The 26,864-nt window shown below is 48.1% G+C and overlaps 1 protein-coding gene across 2 annotated transcripts; it reads left to right on the forward strand.

Annotated features, from left to right (window-relative positions):
* The first annotated feature begins 756 nt into the window (after positions 1–756).
* On the forward strand, positions 757–25,155 carry NCBP3 (nuclear cap binding subunit 3). Of its 2 annotated transcripts, XM_041001372.1 has the most exons (13): positions 757–958; positions 3,014–3,079; positions 4,687–4,792; positions 8,645–8,770; positions 11,227–11,355; positions 11,575–11,651; positions 12,207–12,315; positions 15,302–15,401; positions 15,699–15,802; positions 17,797–18,088; positions 20,197–20,351; positions 21,709–21,870; positions 23,262–25,155. In XM_041001372.1, exons 1-13 carry the CDS (start codon positions 776–778, stop codon positions 23,495–23,497), a joined length of 1,845 nt encoding a protein of 614 aa, XP_040857306.1. In that variant the 5' UTR covers positions 757–775; the 3' UTR covers positions 23,498–25,155. The 2 variants fall into 2 exon arrangements, with proteins under 2 accessions (XP_040857306.1, XP_040857307.1); XM_041001373.1 differs by lacking the exons at positions 757–958; positions 3,014–3,079; positions 4,687–4,792 and adding an exon at positions 19,949–20,110 and having other exon boundaries at positions 8,161–8,770.
* Positions 25,156–26,864: the final 1,709 nt, after the last annotated feature.

Raw genomic sequence — 26,864 nt, forward strand, 5'->3', positions numbered from 1 at the left:
CATGGAAGAGGGAAGGAAAGAGGAAAGGGAGTGACCAATTCCTGCTATGGGCAGGGAACAAAAAGAGAGAGGCCTTTTGGAAGCCTGGCCCTCTACTCCCCTTAGCCCCCTTTCCTCAGAAGCAGAGACCACCCTGCTCCACTCCGTCACTGCCAGTCTTTCCCTTCATGGACACTGGCCTCCTCAGGGCTGCTCATGACCAACGAACTTCTAAAGCCATTGTCTGTACTTAAACTCTGAACTCCAGTCTGTCCCAATGTCCCACCCACTCTCCGGGTCTTCTGCCAGTGATCTAGTAAAATGCAAGCCAGCCAGCCTAATTGTGTAATCTATTTGTGTCCCCATTCATTAGATACATCTAGATGACTAAGTCTCAGACCCAGGTTTCATCCCATAAACAGCCTAACACCCTGGATCAGCGTCTATACCTCAAGTTTCGTCGTGTTTGATATGGAGTGTTTAATAGAAACGAACCCTTCAAGGGTTCAAGCGCTTGTCTAGCCCAGAGACATGGCTTTCAGCACAGATCTGGTCCTCACGGCGTGACTGTGCAGCGTCCATCGTGGGGACTTCATTCCGTGTCCCCACTGCGACCCCTGCTCCTCGCCAGGCCCCAGCTCCAGCCGCCAGGGGGCGACGGCGCTGCGGGCGGCCTTCTGACGGAGGCGGCGGACGCTCTAGGTGGCGGCGGCTGCTTCTCGGTGGCCCGTGGCCGCGGCGCTCTAGCCGGCAGGTGTGTGGGGCGGGCTCTCGGTGGTGCGGCCGGCGGGCAGCGATGGCGGCCGTACGCGGCCTGCGGGTGTCGGTGAAGGCGGAGGCCCCGGCCGGCCCGACCCTGGGGCTCTCCTTGCCCGAAGCAGAGTCCGCTTTGGAGCGCGGCGAGCCGGAGCCCATGGAGGTGGAGGAGGGCGAGCTGGAGATCGTCCCGGTGCGGCGCTCGCTGAAGGAGCTGATCCCGGTACGGGCTGGCGGCGGGGGTCGAGGAGCAGGTCGCTGCGTGGGGGTGTCCTGTGCGGGAGGTGAGGGTGCTGAGGGGGACCGCGAGGGGAGGTGGTCGGTGTCCCAGGCCAGGGAAGAGTGGAGAACGAAGAGGAGAATGGGGGCGCTAGCGCTGGGGGACAGGGGCGCCCGGCTGGAGGGGGGACGCGCAGCGGGAGAAAGGACGCCCGGGGGCCCGGAAATGGGTGTCGGGGGGACTGGAAGACGGGGAGCGCCTGGGGGTGGCCGAGGACACCCCACTTCGTGGTCCCTCCTTGGGCAGTGCACGGGGGAGCGCCTGGGGGTGGCCGAGGACGCCCCACTTCGTGGTCCCTCCTTGGGCAGTGCACGGGGGAGCGCCTGGGGGTGGCCGAGGACACCCCACTTCGTGGTCCCTCCTTGGACAGTGCGTGGGGAGGTCGCGGGAGGCGAACCCAGAGCTGTGGGGTGGCACAGGCTGCCGGCCCCCATCCCCTGGTGGAGGAGATCCTTCCTCCGGAGGGGCTGGACCTGGCGGCAGCTGACCCTTGCTATGTTGGGGCTGCTATGTTGGGGTCGTGCTGCCCATCCCGCGGCAAAGCTCCGCTGCACCTCCCCGCCTGTCCGCACCAGCGTCTGACCCTCAATGTAAGCCAGGTATCCAGGGTGCCTGTGCTGTTGCCCGCGGGCATGGTGAGAGGTGGGCAGCTTGTGGTTTCGTGGTGGACTTCTTGTCCAGTTCGTGGCTCCTTCTGTGTTCTTAATTTCCCACCCAACAGCAACTATGTTGTTTGTTTTTAGCCACATGGTCATCAAGTTTGCTTTAACTGTGGTGTTTAATTTTGATTGTTCATTTTCTTTGATGTGAAAGGCAGAAAAAACACAGAAATGATCTGTGGGCTGGTTCATTCCTGCAGAGGCTGGCAAACGCTGGGGTTGGGCTAGGATGAAGCCAGGAGCCTCAAACTCCATCTGGGTCTCCTGTGTGGGTGACAGGTACACAAACACTTGAATCATCACCTGCCACCTCCCAGGGTGCCCATTAGCAAGGAGCTGCGTTGGAAATGCAAGAGGCTGGGCCTTGAACCGGGTGTTCCCTTGTGGGGTGCAAGTAGCCAAGTTGTGGCTTACTGCCCTGCTAAATGCCCGCCCCATGTCTTGCTTTTAAACTGAAGTGAGGAGGAAAGGTTAAGGTAGGGTCACTTGAGATGACAAACACCACCATGGTAACTGTGTTAGATGGCAGGTGATTCCCTCATTTCAATTGTGAGGTAAGTATTGTCATGCCTTCCCTCAGTTAGCTCTGTATTGTACGCCCCACTATGTCAGGCACAGTCAGACATGCCTGTGGGACACACAGAATCAGTTTCCATAGTTAGCATGCAGTTCTGTGAAAGGGACCCTGTGAGCGGGTGGGGTGCAGGGGTAAGGAGAGGTACAGTGGGAAGCAGGACGCGACTGGATGATCAGAAAGGGGAAAGCCACTGAAACAGCGATGGCGTTCAAGCTGAGCCCTCAGCAGTGGAAAGGAGCCAGCCGTGCGCAGGTTGGCAGGGAGCAGGGCGAGCTGGGGCGCCTGCAGAGGAGGTGGAAGAGTTCACAGGGCAGCTGATGGGCACCTGGAAAGGTCAGAGGAGCCGTGCAGTGCTGTGCTGTCCCATCTTCTTGCACTCTGCTGCTTTCCCCTGCCATTCCGGAGGGGCGGGTGTTCCACCTGCTAGCCTGAAAGAGGAAACTTGTCCCATCCCGGCTGCCAAGCCTCGGCCTCCTCTTTGCCTTTTTTTTGCAAGAGCCTTTATAGATTTTCATGTCTGCGGAGACATTTTGATGATGGAATGGCTTTAGATTCTGGACAGGCTGTGATCTGGGAAAGACTTTCGGAGTGGTTGAGTGGTGTGGTGGAGTCACTGGGGTGGGTGTCTTAATAAGGGGTTGTCCACAGTGGGACAGGGTTGCTGGAAGGAACTGCCATCCAGAATACCTGGATGTCAGGCTGTGTTGGTCGTGGGATTTTCCCTGCATTGCTGTGATGTTTCTTACCCTTCCCTTTTGTTAGGATACCAGCAGAAGATACGAGAACAAGGCTGGCAGCTTCATCACTGGAATCGATGTCACTTCCAAAGTAAGGCAGGCCATGATTTATTCAGGTTGATGCGCAGGCGACCTTGGTGAACTTGGTCCCTAGGGCTTGCGGAGCAGTAGCTGTGTTTAGCTTCCTTTGTTTTTTCCCCTGTTGATGAATTAGCCTTGAAATGATGTGGTGTGGTCCTGTGCGTGGCGCCCTCCTGCATCCCACAGCAGCCAGGCAGCTTTCTGCCATTCACAAAAGGATAAAATCACCCTCCTTAGATGTTTCTGTTACTATTTCCAAGGAAACAAACTTCGCACTGAAACATAGAATGCATTTTGTTTTGTGTTTGGAAACTCTCCATTCTTAGAAAATATGTATCTCTTCCACTTGAAATGGAATGTTGCAGGTTGGACTCCAGCTAGCTGAGCTTTAAAGGCCCTACCTCCTGGTATCGGAACGGGTTTTTTGCTTCACTGTTAAGCTGCTTAGTCAAGCCCATTATTTTTGTTATTATAAACAACTAGTACATTTTTGTTGCTTTGAGCAGTGCTAGCCAATTTGGAGAGTTTGATTCTAATATGTGTAATTAAGCTGGGAATAGAATTTTAAATTATAGTCCCAAAAGGCCAAAAGAAAGAAAACTGACCATCTTTTAGACAGCTTTGAAACCAAGATAAAGTGAGAGTGTTTTCTTCGCACAGCTTTCCTAGGAGCTGCTGCTTGAGGCTGGCGGTTACCTGGATTTATTTTAAGTGGTGGAAGGAACTTACAAGGCGGGTAATTTTTTCAGTGAGACCTCAATGCCGCTTGTCACTTACAGGTGAAAACTGGCAATTCCAGGGACACAGGCTGGAACGGAGGAGGGCGTTTCTTTGTGTCAGTGTTATTTTTAGACAGGGAGCCAGCTCTGGGGAGGGGACTTCTCTGGCACCTGTCGCGTGTGTGCCAGGTGTGGTGACTGTGCCCACAGAGGGTCAGAGATGGTGGTGATGGGGAGGGGCTCCTGGAAGTCACACTAGAAGCAGAGGGTCTTCTCCCTGCCTCGGTCAGGCAACTTCTTTCTAGTGGTGGTTCAATTCTGTATCTGGACAATTGGGATGTTAAAATCGCTTTGCTTCTGATGTGTCAGCATGTTGGTTAATTGTGAGATGTCAGAGAACTTACTAAACTGTGAAACCCTAGTCATTCAGGCAACAAATATTCATTGCTTGCCTGCTGTGTCCCAGGCGTAGTGGTAGGCTGTGACAGAATGAAGATTATTATAATATGTACCAGTGTTAATCTATGCCCCACATCATTGAGTGAGAATATCCAGTGCCATACAAAACTATTCAGTATTACTATGTTTGTCTCTATTAGTGAGCTTGAGAGCTCCCATCTGGTGGTTCACTCCCCGCATGCTGACAAATGACCTGTTGAGGCCGCAGCTAACAGCCAGGAACTCCACCCAGGGCTCCTGCTTGGATGCAGGAATCCAGCTGTGTTAGCCATCACTGCTGCCTCTTCGGGTCTGCATTAGTAGGAAGTTGGAGTCAGAAACCAGAGAGACAGACCAGATGCCTGACCCCAAATTTATTTTAGCGTTATCAGCAGTTCATGTAATAATTTAACTTTCCTTCCCCAGGTTTCACTTCTCTAATGTTTTCTTTACCTTCTAGGAAGCAATTGAAAAGAAAGAACAGCGAGCCAAGCGTTTCCATTTTCGATCAGAAGTAAATCTAGCCCAGAGAAATGTAGCCTTGGACCGAGACATGATGAAGAAAGGTACAGGGTGTCTCTGGGGAAGCTCTGCCCGTTGACCCAGGAGTGGCTTTTCTCACTGTCATTGTTTCATGCATCTGGTCTTGCCTTACGTGACAAATCTTCAGAAATTTTATACAGCATTCTTAATGGACCCCGTTTTGATTGGGATCTAACTGGGGAAATTTTCCATCGTGTTGGAATTCAAGAAATCCTTTTTGTTTGGGGTTGTGGGGTGTTTGTAGTGGTTAAGACACTCTTGAGACAGCTGCATCCATTTTGTTGGAGTGTTGGAGTCCAGGTTCCAGCTAGTGCGTGACGTGGGAGAGGGCCAGTGTGGGCTTGAGTACCTGGGGCCCTTCCGCCTGTGGGAGACCTGGGTTACATTCTGACGTCGCTCTCAGCCTGGTCCAACCCCAGCTGTTACAGGCACTGAAGGAGTGAACTAGCCGAGGGGAGGAGTTCTTTCTGTCTGTCTGTCTCCCTTTCAAGTAGATGAAAAGAAATTTAAAAATGTAAGAAGGTTTTGGAGCATTTCACATTTCAGATTTTTTTGGATTGGAAACTCAGTTGGTGTAGCAATCTGTTCTAATCTTCCAAAGCAGTTTACAAATAAAAGGAAAAATTAGTACTCTTTTTAAGTTAACTTCTTTTTTTAAAGATATATTTATTTTTAATGGAAAAGCAGATATACAGAGAGGAGGAGAGACAGAGAGGAAGATCTTCCGTCCAATGATTCACTCCCCAAGTGGCCACAACTGAGCCAATCTGAAGCCAGGAGCTTCTTTTGGGTCTCCCACACGGGTGCAGGGTCCCAAGGCTTTGGGCCGTCCTTGACTGCTTTCCCAGGCCACATTCAGGGAGCTGGAAGGGAAGTGGGGACGTCAAGATTAGAACCTGCGCCCATATGGGATCCCAGTGCGTGCAAGGCGAGGACCTTAACTGCTCCGCTATTGCGCCAGGCCCCCAAAATTAGTACTCTTAATGAACCTACATTCTTACTATTCCACTTTTACAGAAATCCTTGAACACTAAAGGCCTCCCTGTGCTGTGTTTATAAAATGTGTGTATGTGCATTTAAAAGGGAGAGAGGATGCGCCTCCATTTGCTGGACTCAATTCCCAGATGCTTGAAGCTAGAGCTAGGCCAGGCCAAAGCCCAGGACCCACGTTCCGTCCAGGTCCTGTGTGGGTAGCAGGGTTCCCAGGGGCAGCTGCCTTCCTGAGCACATCAGTAGGACACTGAGCGGGAATTAGGGTAGTTTGGACTTGAATGAGCTCTCTGGCATGGGATGAACCCACTGTGCCACAGAGCCTGTCCCTGATTTGGCTGTTCCTTAAAGTGCTGTGGGCAGTGTCTGGATGCTGTGGGGCTGTGCTCTGTGTGTCCTTAGCCTTGCTTGGGTGACGAGAACAAAAGCTCAGTCATGTGTTGAATGAATGAAATAGTTACTATTTGTTGGGAACTTGCTTTCTTACCAGATACTATGTTTTGTATTTGTTTATTGTTTATCGCAACTTTGATATATATATATATACACATACATATATACATATATTTATTTATTTTTGAAAGGCACATTTTTACAGAGAGAGGGATAGAGAGGTCTTCTATCCTCTGATTCACTCTCCAAATGGTCACAGTGAGTGGAGCTGAACCAGAACGAAAGCTGCAAGCCAGGAGCTTCTTTCCGGATCTCCCGGATGGGCACAGCGGCCCAAGTACCTGGGGCGTCCTCTGCTGCTTTTCTGTTTTCAGCTAACGTGTCTGGGAAAACAGCCGAGGATGGTCCACATACCTGGGCCTCTGTAAGCACTTGAGAGACCCAAAAGGAGCTTTAGGTTTTTGACTCCTGGTTTCAGGCTGGCCCAGTTCCAGATGTTGCAGCCACTGGGGGAGTGAACCAGAGGAGAGAGGAATTTTATCTCTGTTTCTATTACTTTGCCTTTCAAATAAATAAAAATAAACAAATCTTAAGAAGAAAGGTGATCTGGACCAAGCTCCCCAGCCCAGGCTGCAGGATGTGTGTGCCAGTCTTTGGTGTCCGCTGAGTGCTTGCCAGTGGGACCACAGGGACAGGTTGGTCCCGGGGTCTTGCCTGTGGTGAGCATTACCTTTGGTGGCTGCTGTTGGTTACTGTGTGATCCTTAGCACCGCCGTTACTCCTTCCCTCCTTCACGCTTGAACTGTCCTGTGATGGGAGCACAGGCGCCTTGGCCTGCTTGGTCCTGCCCCGAGGCCTGCTTTCTCATCTCCCTCCTCCAGACTCCTCAGTTTCCAAGGAAGGCGTTGCCTCCAGACGTGGCTGGACGGGTGCCGTGTGTGGCAGGACTGCCGCCTGTCTCCTGGCGGGGTGCTCGGGGTCGGCGTGGCTGCTGCTGCTTGCAGTGGCTGGTGGAGGCTGAGCAGCGCCTGTTGTCATCCCGCCACGGGGCACAGATGCCTTAAGGACAGGCCTCAGGCTGTGTGCTCAGACTCACGCTCAGGCTGGGGTGGTCTCAATGCCTTGGCCTAGTGATCCTGTCAGAACAGGTGGGCTCAGTGTGCTCTTCACACAACTCCTGTCGTTTCTTTGTAACGTTCTGTAACTGTTAGCTATTAATTTTTTAAAGAAAGGATTATTTAATTTTTTTAAAGACTTATTTTTATTATTATTTTTTATTGGAAAGGCGGATATACAGAGAGAGGAGAGACAGAGAGGAAGATCTTCCCTCCAATGATTCACTCCCCAAGTGAGCACAACGGCCGATACTATGCCGATCCGAAGCCAGGAGCCTCTTCCGGGTCTCCCACACGGGTGCAGGGTCCCAAAGCTTTGGGCCGTCCTCGACTGCCTTCCCAGGCCACAGGCAGGGAGCTGGATGGGAAGTGGAGCTGCCGGGATTAGAACCGGCGCCCATATGGGATCCCAGCACGTTCAAGGCGAGGACTTTAACCACTACAGTATCACGTCAGGCCCTAGTCTATGTTATTTTTCAATATCATCATCATCGTGTAATTTTCTGCACTTTAGGTGTTTTTTTTTTTTTTTTTTTTTTTTGCCTTTATATGTCTCAGGATGTTTCTGCGATATATCGTAAATCATCTCCTGTTGTTAGTTATGTAGATAAACCATGATTCATTTAATGTGGGTAAGCCATACTTTCTTACCGTGATGGCTCTGGGTTATCAGGAGTGGTGCTGCAGTGATGCTCTGGGTGAGCGTGTGGTGTCTGGAGGAACTCCGGGTCATGTGGTGACATTTGTGATGGGGAGTTAGCCTCCCGGCTCCAACAGCAGGGCAGCCAGCTGTGCCCGCAGGTGCCTGCGGTCGGCGAGTCTGGTGTACCCTCGTGTCGGCAGTGAGATCAACCCTGTCTTCTTGTTTGCCAGCCGCTTGTGTTTTCTTTCGTGTTAATTACCAGTTTCTGTCCTTTGCATGTTTGTATTTTGAATGATCACTTTCCTACTGATTTCCGATTTCTTTGGTTTCGCGCTTTGGTTTTGTTACCCTGTTTTCATGTTTTGATACGTCTTCGTGCGCTGTCTGCTCTTCTTTCAGCATTGTTTCTACTGTGTGATAGCCCAAAACATACTTTAGAATTAGCTTGTCAGACTGAATGAAGAATAGTTAGGTTTGTTATTTTGTTATTGCAGGTTAATGTGTGGAGAGATTATTTAATCTTTTGGAGTTTAATATGCTTTTCCTAAATGAAGCATTTGTTTAATGCTGCATTCAAAGATAAAAATTAACATTGTCATGTCTCACGTTCTTTGGCAATAATTGTGGTTTTACTTAGCTTATTTCTTTTCTGAACACAAGTTGTCTGAGCTGTTGCAAAAGAATCCTTGTGGGTGGTAAAATTCTGTCCTCTTTTCTGGGTCTCATTTTTCTAGCAATCCCCAAGGTGCGGCTGGAGACCATCTACATTTGTGGAGTGGATGAGATGAGTACCCAGGACATCTTCTCCTATTTTAAGGAATACCCGCCAGCTCACATTGAGTGGTTGGACGACACCTCGTGTAAGTACCCCCAGGTGCTCGGTGCTGTGTGTGTTCATGTTTGTGCTGTCAGACGTCCTTGCTGTCTGAGGTGCTGAGTGAGTGTGACCCAGACTGCTTGTTTATGCCTGACCCAGGAAGGAAAGAAATGGCCCATCGGTGAGGCTCAGCACGCCTTGCCCAGGCTGCTCACTCACGCTGCCTGGACGTTCCTGGTCACTTCCGACCTGGGTCGTGGGGCTCCAGGAGGTTGGCTGTGACATCTGAGTCTGTCTGTATGATTGAGGCTTCTTCGACACTCACAGTTTCCCAGCCGAAGAGCCACATGTTCAGGGCCTTGGATGTTGTCATTGCTGCTTGTCATACAGTCATTCAATGGGCTGGCCCAGAACTAGATCAGAATTCCAGACTCTTAGCTGTGCTTGCCTTTGAACTGTGTTTTCTGCAACGTCATCTGCTTGCCCTCACCAGTGAGCTGTCCTCCTTGTGGGCAACCATAATTTTTATCTTGCCTCCCCCACGCCAAGAGTGGCCTCACTTCTGGAAGCCGTGTTGCTGCCTTGTGTTATCTAGGCTCACTAGGAGGCTGCCTTGACCTGCTGCCTGTAACTGAGCCGCCAGGTACACCCCAGCTAGCGGCCTGGGATTCTCACTGCTTTCTGAGTGTTAATTCAAGCCTGGTTGCTTTCCAGTAGAACTTTATTTATTTCTTTTCTCCCTAGCTCCCTCCTTCCCTCCCTCCCTCCCTCCCTCCCTCCCTCTCAGAACATAGGCAGGTGGGTTTGGCCTTTGGATCACAGTTTACTCACTCCCAATTTCAGTCATTTAAACTGAAATGAAGGTTTATTATGGTTGGAGGGACCCTTGGAACTGTCCAGTTCAGCTACCTCATATTGTTCATCAGAAACTAGAAATAGGAAATTTATTTGCCCCAAGCCATGTGGCGTAGAGACACAAGTGAGTCATATAAGACTTTGAAAGCCACTTTCTTGCTAAATTTTCTCCCTTAAAGGGCAAATTAAATTATCTGCTACAGAGCTAAGTAGCTGTTATGGCTGTACTGTATCTGCCCCTGGATGCCTTCCTCACCCACGCGTTCCACTGAGGGAGACTTAGGAAGCACGTCCATGTGACTGGCCTGCGGAAGGCTCCCCTGGAGAGAGCAGCAGGGTGACGGATAATCCAAATAAACTTGACAGTTAAATCATTCTTTTTTGAACATTTATTTTAATTGGAAAGACAGATTTACAGAGAGACAGAAAGATCTTCCACCCACTGGTTCACTCCCCAAGTGGCTGCAATGGCTGGAGCTGAGCAAACCTGAAGCCAGGAGATTCTTCTGGATCTCCCACATGGTTGCAAGGTCCCAAGGCCTTGGGCCACCCTCCACTGCTTGCCCAGATTGTAAGTTGGGAGCTGAATGGGAAGTGGAGCAGCCAGGATATGAACTAGTCCCCACATGGCATGCCAATGCTTGGAGGTAGAGGATTAGCCAGTTGAGCTAACATGCTGGCACCAAGTTACTGCCATTCTTTCATCATCTGGAACTGTACTACTCATATATTATACATCATATTTCAAGGAGTTAATATAAAGCCTTTCTGATGGACTGCTTTGGGGATCCAGTGTGAAATTGTGGTCCTAGACTGATTTCCTAAGAGATTCTATGGAATGGGCTAAGTGGTTAGCATGCCTCTGGGGATGGCCACATCCCATGTTGGGGCGTCTGAGTTTGAGTCCCAGCTGTTTGTGGCTCCAGCTTCCTGCTGCTGCGATGAGCAGTGATGGCTCAAGCACGTGGGTCCCTGCCGCCCCTGTAGGGAACCCGAGCTGAGTTCTGGGCTTCTCGCTTCAACTTAACTGTTACAGGAATTTGAAGAATGAACCAGCAAATGGAAAATCTCTGTCTCTCTGCCTTCAAATAAGTATAAAAAATACACACTTTTTAAAAAAGAGAGGATATAAAGATTATTTTTATAGAGGAGGCTTAGGGCCCAGCGCAGTGGGCATAGTAGGCTAATCCTGTGCCTACAGCCCAGTATCCCGTATGAGCACTGGTACGTGTACCAGCTGCTCCACTTCCCATCCAACTCCCTGCTTGTGACCTGGGAAAGCAGCAAAGGATGGCCAAAACCCTTGGGACCCTGCACCTCTGTGGGAGACCCGGAAGAAGCTCCTGGTTCCTGGTTTTGGATTGGTTCAGCTCCAGCCATGAAGCCACTTGGGGAGTGAACCATGGGTGGAAGATCTGTCTCTGCAGATCTGCCTTTCAAAAAAATATAAAACAAATCTTTATATTAAAAAAAGCAATGAAAAGATTTTCATACTGTGTTCTACACTTGGTTTTACTGCTTGATATGTGTTGGCTGACAGCAGTCTGCATGTGCGCGAGGCTGCAGCAAGGGGTGTGAGACGGAATCTGCTCTCAGGAAACAGAGTGGGCACAATGTGATACCTTATTTTGTGTTTTATTTTAGGTAATGTGGTTTGGCTGGACGAAATGACAGCCACACGAGCCCTTATTAATATGAGTTCTCTGCCAGCCCAGGATAAGATCAGAAGCAGGGATGCCAGTGAAGAAAAGTCATCTGAGAAAAATAAAAAAGGTAACCGAGCACTCGGGTGGGGTGCCCCAGAGGGTCCTGCTTCGCACAAGCCACTTTGGGCCGTTGCGTTTCCCAGCAGAGCGTCGCACCACGTCCTGCCAGCGAGCGTTTGTGTGTCAGCTGTGATACATTGGCTCCTCAGTGAACAGGATGAGAAAAACATGGTGAGACAAGACGGGTCATTGCAGGCTTCATCTTGCTCTTCCTCTTCCATTTTAGATAAGCCGGAAGACAGTTCCGATGACGACGAGGCTGAAGAAGGAGAAGTTGAAGATGAAAACGCAAGTGATGTGGAGGTTAGTAAAAGGGTCAGATGGTGAGTAAGCTTTTATTTTAAAAATTGCTTCCTGCTCTGACCATAGGACCTTTGGGGCTGAAACAGACTCTAAGCCTGAGCGTTAATTATAGTAGTTCATCTTGAAATCTTAATAATACTTCTGTATGAAATAAAACGGTTTTGTTGAGGAATACTTTGACATTTTCTAATCAGTAAAATTTAAAAATGACAGCATGTTTACTAATGATTTGTGCACTATTGTTAACAATACTTGAATATATTTATTTCTAAAATATTAAGTTCGTACTATATACCAAATTGTAGGCACTGAGAATATGGTTTCAAGTAAAGCCAAGTCCTTACTGTAGATCCTGCACTGTGAGAGGAAAGGAAGGGTGGGGCGGGAGGCGTGGAAGCTCGTGTTAGACATGGAGGTGAGAGAAGCCTCTGGCTTAGAAATTCTGCAGAACTAGTGTTACTGTTGGATTTAAAACTTTCTTGACGATAACTTGTCTGCTAAAGAAATGGATTAATGGCTGCAATTTTTATGTTGAAAATGTTTTCTTTTCTTCAGTTGGACACACTGTCTCAGGTAGAAGAAGAGTCTCTCTTAAGAAATGATCTTCGTCCAGCTAACAAACTAGCTAAAGGAAATAGATTGTTCATGAGGTTTGCTACAAAAGGTAAATTTGATACCTGATACTCATTTTAATGTTTAATCAAAATAAAGTGTTGAATGGTATCTTCCTCTTGATTAGAAATTAGATCAGGTCATTTTAAAAATCTCTTCAAAGTGTGGTATCCTGAGCTTGCTACCTGAGAAAGAATTTATGCCTTTGAAAGTAAAAGTTAATTGGTGCATATTTTCGTGATTACTGGTTAAAGTAGATCATTTTCTGCTAAAGGTAATTTGTTCCAAGTGCATTTTAGCCAGTTATCTCCTAGCCATAAAAACATCTTCAAATTACACTTTTTCAATTTATCAGCAATACCCTTGTCAGTGTGCATGCTGATACACCATTCAGCTGTAACTCTCTCTCTGTTTACGCACATTGATCTTCAGTGGCATTAGAAACACACAGAAAGTCAGCAAGTCCAGTGGTGCCTAGTGGTGGGGACATGATCTGGGAAATGCAGTGTTAGTTGATTTTTAAAGATTTATTTTATTTTGTTATATGTGATTTCATTTCATTATTGGAAAGGCAGATATACAGAGAGAAGGAGATACATAGAAAAAGATCTTCCATCCACTGGTTCACTTCCCAAGTGACTGCAATGGCCAGAGCTCAGCCAATCCTAAGCCAGGATCCAGCAACTTCTTCCGGGTCTCCCACATGGGTACAGGGTCCCAAGGCTTTGGGCCATCCTCCACTGCTCTCCCAGCCCACAGGCAGGGAACTGGAAGGGAAGTAGAGCAGCCACGACATGAACTTGTGCCCATATGGGATTCCAGTGCATGCCAGGTGAGGATTTAGCTGCTAGGCTATTGTGCCGGGTGCTTATTCCTTTTCTGATAGTGAAAAGAGGCTACTGAATTGAATGCTGTGCGCTCATTGGCTTAAGCACATAAATGTGTGAGGAGGGTGGCCGGTCCCTGGGTGAATCCCTGGCTGTGTGGCTCTTGCTGCAATTAGCACATGGAAACAGGAGATGTGTCAGTTGTTGCTGTTGTGTCCTGGCATTGTGTTTCATAGTAACCGTTTTCCACAGGTAGTAGAACTATACTCTAAAATGAAGCCAGTAGTATAAACCTGTGAGAGCGTCATTACTGTTATCACGGTTTCTATGTTACGTGTCACTGTGTTTCCTTTTATACAGCTGAGGACACAGTGGATGTGGTACACCGACTGCTGTATATGGGGTTAATGGACATGAGCACCTCACTAGGCGATAGAATATGTTATGGGTTGTGTTTCCAACTACCTCTCAGCTGACCAGAAACACCGATGCCCGTGTGTGTACTCACGTATATAGGCATGTGTGGCGCAGGACATGTTAGGTAACGGTGGGCTGTGTATACCACAGAGATGCTGCTGCTTATGACACAGGCGTCTCATCAAGTCCTCCATCTGCTGTGCTTCAGATTCGGCTTCCTGCTAATGCACCTGGCTAGGCAGCAGGTGCAGGCCAGCCCAAATTGATCCATCTCTCTGGCTGTGTCTTTCAAATAAATAAATCTTTAAAAACAACAACAGCAAAATAATAACGATCACCAGAATTTTCCACTGTAGATGTATTTTTTTTTCTTTTTGTAGTTAAGAAATTTGAAATTAGGCAAATAACTTGCTGCACATCGAACTTTCAGGCGATCTCTAACTCAGTCGTTTGCTTATTGGTTGGCAGCCAGTGGTGAGGAAGAATCTTACCGGGTCCCTGTTTCCTTGTTGTCTCAGTTGAGACTCCTGGGTTCTTGTTCAGGGAGTTTCCTTGCCATCACCGTCACCGTGACTGACACATTGCTTGACATGTGGCCAACAGAGCCCTCAGGCAGCCAGCGTTCTGCCGTTTGGCTTGCCTTGTTATTCTTCATCTGCTTCCTTTCTTTCCTGCACAACACAAACATGGTGATTTTCTAGATGCAACTTACACTTACCTGCCCCAGATCTAGAATCGGCTTGTTTTTCCCGGGACGTGGTGGGCGTGTGTTTTCCTTTGGGGAGGTGTGTGCCTAGTGACTTGTGTTGCACTGGCTGCCCTAAGTGGCCTTGGCCTGCAGTGGTCCGTGTACCCGGCCCCACACTGCTGCTCCCGGGAAGTGGGTAATTCCCAGCTGCCTTTCCTCGCTGCTGACTGGCGTTTGAACCTGGTGAATCTGGGCGTTTCTCTTGTTTACGTTTCACTGCAGAGACCGTTTGCGTACATGCGGAAGTAGCAGTGTGCTATTTTCTTTAGCCTTTCTGAGGGACAGTACAGATAACTAGAAACAAAGATTTAAATCTTTGTCTAAAAATTGTGTCTGGTCTGCTTATTTCTCCTCCCCCAAAGGTTTATTTCATTTATTTGAAATGGGGGCTGGGGGACAGAGATAGATCTTCATTCTGCTGGTTGACTATCCAAATGGCTGCAATGGCCAGAAGTAGGCTGCCCCAAGAACAGGAGCTTTTCCCACATGGACCATCTTATGCTGCTTTCCTCAGCACATCAGCAGGAGCTGGGTTGGAAGTGGAGCAGCTGAGACTCCAGCCATTGCCTGTATGAGATGTAGGTGCCATGTGCAGAAACCTAACCCACTATACCCACATGAGATGCCAGCACTGCAAGCAGTGACTTTATCCACTGTGCCACAGCACTCTCCCCTGGTCTGTTTCTATATCTCTTTATTCTTTGTTTGTTAGAGTGTTGTCTTCCAAAAATTAATGTCTTTTATGGACAGCAAAACTGGTATCTTTTCTAAAAAGCTACCTTTATGCCTCTGAGAACCTCGTTTTTGTTTTTATTTTAAGCGTTTCCCTGGGAAGCCAGTCATGTGCCCCACAGCATCCCCTGGTCAGTTCTGTTGATCTCTAGGCTGCACGGGCTCACTGGGCACTCGGGGAAGGTGGTGACACTTTCCTGGATCACTGGTTGCCCTGATCTGACCCCAGTTATGGAAAGCATGCTTGTTAAACCATTCGACAGCGTCCTCACAGCTACAGGAAATCCTAGATAATTGCTGTCATTCATCTTTAGATGACAAAAAGGAGCTTGGAGCAGCCAGACGGAGTCAGTATTACATGAAATATGGGAATCCAAATTACGGAGGCATGAAAGGAATTCTTAGCAATTCTTGGTGAGTCCGAAACCTTTTGATATGATTGTTGAAGTGGGAGTTAGGCTTTCCGTAACTCTTCAGGCGGTGTTCTGTGGGGAATGTGAACAGCCCAGGACTCAAAGGGAGGCAGGAGGGATGAGTTCATGCTCGTTAACTGTGGTAAATGATGTGAAAGTGCTGAAGTTTGCATGTCTTTAAAAATATCTCTGTTGTCACCACCTTACATTGCATCCGGGTGCAGTTGAAATGAGCTAGTGGGTTTAGAAGTCTTTTGCATGGGTTTTTTATTGTGTGCTTGTTTTGGTGATGTTCCAGGAAGCGAAGATACCATTCCCGTCGCATTCACCGGGACGTGATCAAGAAGCGAGCTCTGACTGGGGATGACGTCGGCTTGACCTCATACAAGCACCGACATTCCGGTAGTTGCCTGCTCAGCTCTTGGTAGACACATATTTGGCTCCTGAAATCGTATTTTTACTCTTAATGCAATCTTTTAAAGTTCAAAACTCTACTATCCTCTCTTCCTTGCGCTCACCCTGTGCCAGAGTAAGTTTTAAATTGCCCATCCCGAGAGGTCAGTGATTTGATGAAGCCGTCCCGATAGAAAGACCAAATGTGACATATGGAAAATAGACCTTTTGTTAGGAGCCTGATTCTTTTGTGAATATCAACAGCAGCATGAACATTGTTTAAGTTATTTCACACGGAGAGCTGCTTTTGTTCATGAGTTCAGACTGTGGAGGGCCTTCCCCTGCTGGCTTGCGCACGCGAATGCCTTGGAAAATGGGCCGTTGTGTCTCATCCCGCGTTTGTTCCTTTTTTTTTGCTTATTAGAACTAATTTCATTATGTTTTTTAAAAGTTTGTTTTTATCTTAACCTACCGTGGAATCTTCCCGTGTGCCGAGGCAGCGTGCAGACAGGTAACAGGCACCGTGTATATCCTGAATGAGGCGAGAAGAGCTGAAATGGGTGTGTTTGTCATTTAATGTGTATATACAAAATTGTGTACCTGAGAGCCACATATTAATAATGCACATGCTTTTTAGTACAGCTACATTTTTCTAATTTCAGTTGCTCTGAGAAACTACATGCACTTTATTCTTATAAAAGTATCAGAAAGCGAATTAATTCCAACACCCCAAGAGAATAAGTGACTTAATTTTATATATATCTTTGTCTCTTTTCATAATAAATATTCTAATTCTTTATATTCTGGTTATTCCACTCAGCGTAAGCATTATTCTTTAAATTTTAAAATTATAACTGGCTTTTGTTATTTGGGTAGTTATTGTCTGTAAAGTCACAGAGAACACTGAATTCACAAATACCTGTACAGAACCTGTGGCTACACCGACTTCCTTAACTGACCAGTACGTAGCATTGTTTTTTTTTTAAATATGGTTTTCTGTGTGAAACTGTTACTTAGTAAACAAAAAATAGTTATTTGCATATTTAAATAGTTTATTGCTTGGCCCACCACCTCGTGGCTTGCCTAAGTGAAGCTCCTTTAACACTGGTGTTTTCCCCAGTCAGGCACATCCCAGCCACCTTACGCTGGTGAGCACCACACCACTCCCAGCACCTCGCCTTGGAGTCATTTTAAATGGGGAGAGGAGTCACCCAAACAAAAAGCACAGAACTGGGCCCGGCGCAGTGGTGCAGTGGTTAAGGTCCTCGCCTTGCACGCCCGGGAATCCCATATGGGCACCAGTTCTATCCCGGCAGCCCCACTTCCCATCCAGCTCCCTGCCTGTGGCCTGGGAAAGCAGTCGAGGACAGCCCAAGGCTTTGGGACCCTGCACCCGTGTGGGAGACCCGGAAGAGGCTCCTAGCTTCGGATTGGCATAGCTTTGGCCGTTGCGCTCACTTGGGGAGTGAATCATTGGATGGAAGATCTTCCTCTCTGTCTCTCCTCTCTGTATATCCGCCTTTCCAATAAAAAATAATAAAAATAAATCTTTTAAAAAAAAAAGCACAGAACTGTGGAACACACAGCCCTAGGTGGACAGTGGCAGGATGCTTGTTTACAGTCCAGGTTGAAATAAGCAGAGTGTCTTCCCTTTGGAAATGGGCGTGTGTGGCACCTGAGGGTTATTTGGTGGTTTTGTTGCTCTGTATTCCCCTGCAGATGACTGTAAGGGCATCTCAAGTATGGGTTTTGGAGTTACCCAGGATCCTGGCAAGAGCTCAAGTACAGAACCTGTGAATAATGGAGGCTCACCGTTAAGTGACTTGATAATACTCCACTTGAAGGCAGTGTGGGCAGTGACCCTGGGCCGCAGTCGTCACAGTGGTGTGCAGTTGGGCACTGTTCTAGATGGTGCATCCCCATCCTGCGGAAGATTATCAGGATAGAAGACAGTTGTGCTTGTTTGAGTGCTTTTCCTGATGGTCTTTGCTCAATTTCTTTAGGACTAGTGAATGTTCCTGAGGAGCCCATCGAAGAGGAGGAGGAAGAGGAGGAGGAGGAGGACCAGGACATGGATGCCGATGACCGGGTGGTGGTGGAGTACCATGAGGAGCTCCCTGCCCTCAAGCAGGCCCGGGAGCGGAGCGCGTCCAGGCGCTCGAGTGACAGCAGCTCGGACTCAGATGAAATGGACTATGATCTGGAACTGAAAATGATTTCCACCCCTTCACCAAAGAAAAGCATGAAAATGACCATGTATGCCGACGAAGTGGAATCTCAGTTGAAAAATATTAGGTAAGCTTATTGTTTGATTTTACCAAGGTTGGCTTTTTAATCTGTTTTAAAAGCTAATTACAAATTTGTCAGTTCCTCTTACTATTATGATCACTTGTCTGTTCTAATATCAGTCCTTGGTAAGAGTTGAACTAAACAGATTCTTCCTCTGTACCAGCAGTGATCCTTATGGAAGCTGTGGGCAGTACAGACAGTGAAAATTGCTGTTCCTCTCCTAACGGCCGGTAGCAGATAGATGAGTCAACTGGGCTGTTTTTCTGTATCTGCACAGTGAATGGAGAGACTGTAGATGTGTTTGTATAAAATGCGGTTGAGTATTCGCTTTGCTTCTCCATTTTATGTAGCATAGCCATCTGCTATTTTACTTAACAAGTAGTCTATTGTTTGAAAGTATGATTTCTTAAATTCATTGCTAGGCATGTTGGCCTGTTTGCTTATTCTGTCACTGACTTGATAAATGTCTCAGTTGTATGAAACCAGATACATGTTTAAACATCTGGTAAGAATTGCTAAATTTCCCATAGAAGTGTTTTACTGGTTCCCATTGCCTCCTGTTACACAGAGCCTCATCAGCTGTAAGTGTTTGCGTCCTTTCTAATCTTTGCTGTCTTTACTAGCAAAAACAAAATGGGTTCTTATTTCTTTGTATATTTTTTTCTTTTTAAAAATATGATTTATTTATTCATTTATTTTTTAAGATTTATGATTTATTTTTATTGCAAAGTCAGATATATAGAGAGGAGGAGAGAGACAGAGAGGAAGATCTTCTGTCCGATGATTCACTCTCCAAGTGACTGCAACAGCGAGTGCTGCACCGATCCAAAGCCAGGAGCCAGGAACTTCCTCCACGTCTCCCACATGGGTGCAGGGTCCCAAGGCTTTGGGCCGTCCTCACTGCCTTCCCAGGCCACAAGCAGGGAGCTGGATGGGAAGTGGAGCTGCCAGGATTAGAACCAGTGCCCATGTGGGATCCCAGCGCGTTCAAGGCAAGGACTTTAGCCGCTAGGCCACTACACCAGGCCCAAAATATTATTTATTTTTTTAAGCTTTTTATTGCAAAGTCATATTTACAGAGAAAAGGAGATACAGAAAGATCCTCCAGCTGTTGGTTCATTCCCCAAGTGGCTGCGACAGCCAGAGCTGAGCTGATCCAAAGCCAGGAACCAAGAGCAGGGTGCAGGGTCCCAGAATGGGTTATCTTATTGTGCATTTCTTTGATGTACATTTCTTTTGCAGGGAGGACATGTAGTATACCTACAACTGCGAGGGTTAGAGCCCAAGACTGCTAAGATGTCTGTTGAGGTATTTTGGTGGAATAAAAGAAGACCTTTCAGGTTGATTGGTTTGCATGGCCTGACTTACATCCTTGTTTGTAATTTTCAGAGAACTTTCTGTGAGAGACTGTTGCCAAAATTATGCTGCACCCAGCGGGGTAATAGACCAAGAAGTCTTCCTTTAATGAAAGAGACAGTAGATTCTGACTGTGTCATATTACTTTTTTTTTTCTATCATTTAGAAGGCAGGTATGGAGAGAGAGTGAGCTCTGCCCTCCTCTGCCTCAGTCCCTGAATGTGCACAACAGCTGGGTCTGGGCCAGCCACAGCCGAAACTCTGAGCTCAGTCCTGCTCTCCTAGCTGAGTGGCAGGGACACAGGTGTCTGAGCAGTCACCGGCCACCGCTCAGAATGCTCATTAGTGGGAAACAAATCAGAAGTCGAGCTGGATGCGGAGCGCAGGGACTCCAGTGTGGGCTGCAGGTCCCCAGCAGGTCTTCCCTGCTGTGTCAGATGCCCGTCCCCCGTGTCTTTGCTGCAGCCCAAGTCACAACCCGCGTAAATAGAGGTTCCTCGCTCCCTCCAGGCTTCTTCTAAACGTGCTTCCCAGGGGACACGGCTTGCATCGGGGGCTGCTTGCAGGCATGGACACCACCCTGGAAACCCGGAACTTCCCATTTCTCCACCATTCTGTCTGTAGTAGGCCGATCATGGCTTTTGTTAGAAAACAAATCACAATGGATGTATGGTATGCGGACGATGAACATTTTAGATTGGGTTTTGTAAAGGTTGTTTTCTCTCAAGTTAATTAACCTTCTCTATTTATTTTTAAAGGAACTCCATGAAGGCAGATAGCATTTCCACAAGCAATATCAAAAACCGAATCGGTAACAAATTATCAACAGAGAAGTTTGCAGATGTCCGGCATCTGCTAGATGAGAAGCGGCAGCATTCAAGGCCACGGCCTCCAGGCAGCAGCGCCAAATCAGGTGCTATTCTACTTTTGAGTCTGGACGGCTGATGGGGCGGTGATAGTTCCTTCAATGGAATAGTCCGCTTTAGCACATCTGCATTTTTTCACCAGGAATTGGAATTTCAGGACATGAAAAATAGACTTTTGCCAGACAAGCTTTCAATATTTTTGTCTCAAACACTTGTTTTACTCTGTACGTCATTAGTGTATTTTATACAAAAGAGTCATAGAAATGAAGTCGGGTGCATGTATAAATGGTTAGGAGTTTGATCTAGATCGTTCATGTGTGGCCGTGGCTGCTCCATGCAGGGCTGTATAATAGACTGGGTACATTAGAAGTCTGGAGGACATGCCACCGGTCGCCTAGGGAACTACAGAAGGGAAAGAGGTGTTAGAACTAGGCTTTGGAGAGGGGATGGGGATTCAAGTGGCAAAGCTGATTTTTCTGAGGCGATTTTTTTTAAACTGCCTACTTTTTTTTAAGATATATTTTATTTTTTATTACAAAGTCAGATATACAGAGAGGAGGAGAGACAGAGAGGAAGATCTTCCGTCCGATGATTCACTCCCCAAGTGATCACAACGGCCAGTGCTGCACCGATCTAAAACCAGGAGCCAGGAACTTCCTCCAGGTCTCCCACAGTGGTGCAGAGTCTCTAGGCTTTGGGCTGTCCTCGACTGCTTTCCCAGGCCACAAGCAGGGAGCTGGATGGGAAGTGGAGCTGCTGGGATTAGAACCAGTTCCCATATGAGATCCCAGTGCGTTCAAGGGGAGGACTTTAGCTGCAAGGCTACTGTGCTGGGCCCATAAACTGCCTACTTTAGAAAGGCAGTTTAGGAGTGATTTAAATAAGATGGGCCAGAATAGGTCAGGGGCAGTGGAAAAAATGAGGATAGAAAGCCCCACAAAGGAAGACGTAGTGCTGAACATTGTGGGAAGAGAGAAAGCCAAGGGCTCGGCCGGAGGGAGGGAGAAGTAGGTGCCAGCATCTGGGAGAGGCGTAAGGGAGGCAGGGGTGGCGAGCCCCAGCACAGAGCTGGTGGGTGAGTGTGTGCTGCGCTCGCTCTGTTGGAGGGAGCTAGGGGCGGGCACATGTTCACTGGTTACACGTGGTAAGTTTGTTGAAAACTACTTACCCATTTGAAGATCCCAACTTTTTATCCGAGGAGCTTGCAGCTTTGTTAACTTTTGTTGCACTTTAGTGTGCTTGGTTCTACTTGCAAACAAAACAGAAGTTGATTGGTTCTCCTTCAGATATTCTTTTCTGGGGAAGCAGATTCTCAGCTGCCCTCGTCTGGGAACCCTTAAAGTCCAGATTTAGGAGAGCTCTGGTCGATGGCACAGGTGGTAAAGCACCCTTTCTCTTTTCCAGATATACGCCAGCGGTTAGGCAAGAGACCATATTCTCCAGAGAAGGCTTTCAGTGCTAACCCGATGGCTCGGCGAGACCCCCCTTCCGACGTGCACAGTAGGCTGGGTGTTCCCAGGCAGGATGTTAAAGGCCTCTACTCGGACACTCGGGAGAGGAAGTCAGGTGGGTGACAAGGTGATGCTTCTGCCTTCCCCGGGGCCGGGGGGCAGTAGGCTAACAGAGAAGGGAAGGCAGGAAATGGCACGTGGCAAGGGTAAATCAGTTTTCCTCCTCTGTTACAATTATTGTCTTCACCATCACCATCTTTATCGTTATCCTCCTGCTGACAGGTTTAAAAGAAGCTCCCCAGAACTCTGGTTCTCTGTTTGGCACAGATTCTTTCCCAGGCTCATGTGTGTTCCTCCCGTCTTTCTCCCACATGTTTGTAGATAGCCTACTTTTTCCGTGTCTCATTTTATGATACTCATTTCCCCACGTTGTTATGGTCCTCTGTTCTTCATAAATAAAACTTAATCACCTCTTAGTGTGGCTGTTCCACAAAGTGCTGCACGCCTTTCATCTGCTGATAGGTTTAATGAGGTAACTTTTTTTTTTTAAATCTTTATTGGAAGGGCAGATCAGATTTACAAAGAGGAAAAACAAAGATTTTTCCATGCATTGGCTCATTCCCCAAGTGGCTGCAATAGTTGGCGCTAAACCAGTCTGAAGCCAGGAGCCAGGAGCTTCTTTTGGGTCTTACACACAGGTGCAGGGTCCCAAGGCTTTGGGTTGTCCCATGATGCTTTCCTAGGCCACATTCAGGGAGCTAGATGGGAAGTGAAGCTTCTGGGACATGAACCAGTGCCCATATTTATTATATTTATTACATTTATGTTTTTTTGTTTATATATGTATATATTATTTGAAAGGCAAAGTTTAGAGAGAGAATGAGAGAGAGAGAAATTGTCTATCTGCTGGTTTACTCCCCAAATTACCATAATGGCCAGATTTGGACTGGTCAAGAGCCAAGAGTTGCTTCTGGGTCTCCCACATGGGGCAGGAGCCTAAGAACTTGGGGTGGTACAGTCAGAACTGGAACTGGTGTCCCTGTGGGATGCTGGCGGCATAGCTAGGGGCTTAGTTTGCTGCACCATGGCATCAGTCCCTGAGATAACGTTTTTAAAAAGTAATGAACAGAAAGCACCTGTTCACAGGTATCAGTCAGTCAGTCCACGGAGCATTAGAGCTGACAAGCATGTGGATGGCCTCCCACTGGCAGATGGCACTGGCACATGGGTCTTACCAGAGAAGACAGCTGTGATGGGAGACAGCCTGTGGCGTGGGGCTGGTGTCTGCTCAGTGGGGACAGTCTCCCTGTGAGGTCAGACCCTTCCAGTGGCAAGCCAGAGCTTCAGCCAGGCAAGTGAGGACCTCCCTGGGCTTGTGCCCGTGGCTGCCAGTGCCACAGGCCGCTGGTCTTTGCTGCACAGCAGGTGTGGGCAGTGCCCCTGTTCCCAGTGCTACTTGGTTTTCAGCCTTGACTGCCCACCTGAAGTACCTTCTCGCCCAAACAGGTGGCTTATGGAATCGCTTAGGATCTGCACCCAAGACCAAAGAAAAGAACCTGAAGAAAGTGGATCCCAGGGTACCCGGCACTGAGGAAGATGATTCCGAGCTGCAAAGGGCGTGGGGGGCTCTGATTAAGGAGAAAGAACAGTCTCGCCAAAAGAAGAGCCGGTTAGATAACTTACCATCTCTCCAGATTGAAGTTAGTCGGGAAAGCAGCTCTGGTTCCGAGGCAGAGTCCTGATGCCCCTGAGCTTGTGGCAGCTGCCCTACAGCTTGGCCTTCTCACACGGGGCGGGCACCCGGTAGGAGGCTCCCCCTGCAGGAGTGGGCATCCTCCTGCCCCGACTCGTCTAGTCACTGGGCTCTTGGCTCTCGGCCAAGACGTCTGTAAGCATGTGATGCATTTGGAAAGGCATCTCTCTGGCTTTGGATGCAGAGTTGTAGTTTGGGCCCTTGGTTCTTTTCCCACCACCCCTTAAGCTTTATACCCTGAGGAAAAAAAAGGCAGCCCTCCAGATTTTGTAGAGGTTTTTCTTAGTATTTTTAACATTGTGTCTTTTAAAAGAAATGTTTTACACAGTTCATCCAAAGAGCAGAGAACTGAACTTCTCACTATTGCCTTGGCCCTGACAGCTGTTACCAGCACCCTTTTCCCAAGAAAAGTCAGTTCCCAGGTGCTTATTGGACAGCCTTCGAGGGGGAAGATGAGGGAAGCTGCCAGCTCAGCCTTCCGGGACCCTAGTGTGGGGGCCGAATCTCAAGGACCTGACCTCAGAGGTACACCTGTGCCGCCCACGTAGCTGAGAGACCCAGCGTTGACCGCCCTTCCTCTCCTCCCTGGGGGGTTCTGTCAGAGGCCTCTTACTGGCTGTTGGCTTGACATCAAGTTCAGTGCTATGGGGGTCTTTTACGGGGAAAAAAAAACTGTGACTTCTGGATTTGGGGTTGATTTTGGGTTAGGGGTGGGGTCGTGGGTTCATGTTGAACAATTTTTAAGTATTATGTTGAAGAAATACTGATGATTTAAAAGTTTAAATTTTTAATTTTTATATGTGGAAATTCTTCCTGTTGGTTACAGGGGAAGCTCAAGTAGTGTCTTCTTTTGTGCTGTTAAATATATATTATATACTTTGGAAGAAGGCAAAGAGAGGAGTCTCATTATTTTTAAATGCCTCTAACTGATAGTCTGTGCATTGTACATAGGGCTCCGCTCGCTTTGGGTCCATGGTAGCAAAAAGTCCACCCATCTGAGATGGGGAACTGTGTCATCACTTCAGAAGTGATGCCTTAATATTTATTCTTTCTGTCTCCAAGTTGTGGCACTCCAAGACTGTTTTAAAACTAGCAAATAAGAGAATAAGAAAAATTTTCATTGGCTTAGTTTTAAACTCCCTTCAGATAATTTTCCTTCAGAAAGGAAATTCTGTTGTCTTCCTCTGATTTTTATCTAGAAGTATTTAATTTGGTTTCCCTCTGCAGGCTGAGAAATAGTGTTTCATTTCAGTGCACTAGAACTTGAGAGTCCAGTACACAGTAAGCCTCGTCCCTTTTGTGATGTCCCAGTTGGCCACCAGCCTGCAGTGTCCTAGCGGAACCCTGGACCCCAGAGACCTTGACTTGTGGCTGAGCTAGTGGTCACAGATTCCCCTGGGGTCCGGGAGAATCTGGAATACGGAACACATTGGTCTCAAAGAAAGCAGAGGGCTTTTGTTTTCTTGAAACATGAAAGCTGTAGCAACAGCTATGTGGTACTATGTGGTTTTGGTTCCCCTGCTTTCCCTCCGTCTGGAAAGGCTAGTGCGTAACCACTGCAAGACCCAGCTGCCCGTGCCAGGTCAGGGATGGGGCCAGTGTCTCTGCTGATTGAGACCTCAGGTCTCTGAGCTTTCTCCGTTCTTGCTCAGGGCCAGGTTCTCAGGAAGCGGCCAGGCTGCGGTGTAGGTTGAGCGAAGCGTGCTGGGGCTTGGAAGCTAGAGCCATATGGCAGTCCTCAGCTCGTGGCCTCTGTCTCCTCAGGTGGCCAATGAGCAGACTGCTCCAGAGCTGCTGGACTTGGCGCATGGGAGAGCCGTGCCGCCATGGGCTGGCCAGTGCTGCCTTCTGTTGTGGGTGGGAAGGGGGTCACGGAGACAAGTGAGAGCCCACATTATTGGTGCCGGCTTCCCCTCACCCCACAGCCCCTTCCTGTGGGCAGGCTGCCCGGTGATGTGATGTGCAGGCTTGAGAAGATTCCTCCTTACTGGCTGTCCTTTTGCAACCCCAGGAAAGCCCTCAGCTACCAGGGCCTCTCAGGGCTCACCAATCTCCTGCTAAAGATCAAAGACTTTCCAGAGTTGGGATAGGGGCAGTCTGCAATCAAACTGAATGTTTGATCTGGCCAAGAAAAACAGCCCACAACCACCCAGGGAGACCCCACAGCAGTGACCTTAGGGGTCTTCCTTTTATTCCCAGAGTTATTGGCCTTCTCAGCTTCTTCCCCTCGGCCTGCTCTCTGGCACTGGGTGGTGTAGCGCGTCCAGGTCCTGTCTTTGGAATTTAGGAGTAGGGTTGGACAGTCGGATGGCCAGTGGCACTCCCCAGCTGTGTGGATGGCAGGGCAATACACTTTTTTTTTATTATTATTGCTCTTAATCCTTGTATATAGGAAATGTTAAAATGATTTGCTGCTTGAGAGCAATTGCAGATACCTCATTGCTGTTCTCCACTCTCCCTGTCTGGGAGCAGGTTCCCAGGAGAGCTTGGAACCCACAGGAAGATGTCATGTGTCTCCTGTGGCCTGCTCTGCTCTAATGGGCAAACCCCTCCCTCTGGTTCAGCCCCTATTCTGTCCCACTGCGTCCCACTCGTCTCTGCCCCATCTCTCCTTCTCCGCTCTGCAGGCTTCCACCAGGGTGGGCTTCTGTGGTTATAAACAGCTCAACTGAGGGAGAGATGCTTTCCAGAGCTTGCCCATCACGACATTCATGTGTGGGACATTGTCATCAGCCATTAACAGTCCCTCCCTGTCCCAGTCTTCCCCCCGCCCTTGACAACTAACTGCTGTTCTGTTTCCGTGGATTTGTCCGTTCTGGACATTGCGTATCAAGGCAATCACATGCTAAACTTCTACAAGGGGACTTAACACCCCCCCCCCCACCTTCATGGTAAAAGGATTTAAAGATTAGTTTGTTTTGGTGTAAACAAAAAAAACTTGAAGTCCATGCATTATTTTTCCTTTTTTCTTCTTAAATATTTATTTTATTGGAAAGGCAGATTTACAGAGAGAAGGTAAGGCAGTGAGGAAGATCTTCCATCCAATGGTTCACTCCCCAAGTGGCCACAATAGCTGGAGCTGAGCCAATCCGAAGCCAGGAGCCAGGAACCAGGAGCTTCTTCCAGGTCTCTCACATGGGTGCAGGGTCCCAAGGTCTTGGGCCTTCCTTTATTGCTTTCCCAGGTCACAAGCATGGAGCTGGAAGTAAAGCAGCCAGGACAAGAACAGGTGCCCATCAGGGATACTGGCACCTGCAAAATGGAGAATTAACCTTTTGAACCTCAGTGCCAGCCCTGCCCCCCTGCACCCATTGTTTTTCTATACTATTCATTTTCCATGAACTTTCTGAGGACAT

This window comes from Ochotona curzoniae, unplaced genomic scaffold (assembly GCF_017591425.1).
Source record: "Ochotona curzoniae isolate NIBS_2020 unplaced genomic scaffold, NIBS_Ocur_1.0 scaffold_2453, whole genome shotgun sequence".
Lineage (NCBI taxonomy): Eukaryota > Metazoa > Chordata > Mammalia > Lagomorpha > Ochotonidae > Ochotona > Ochotona curzoniae.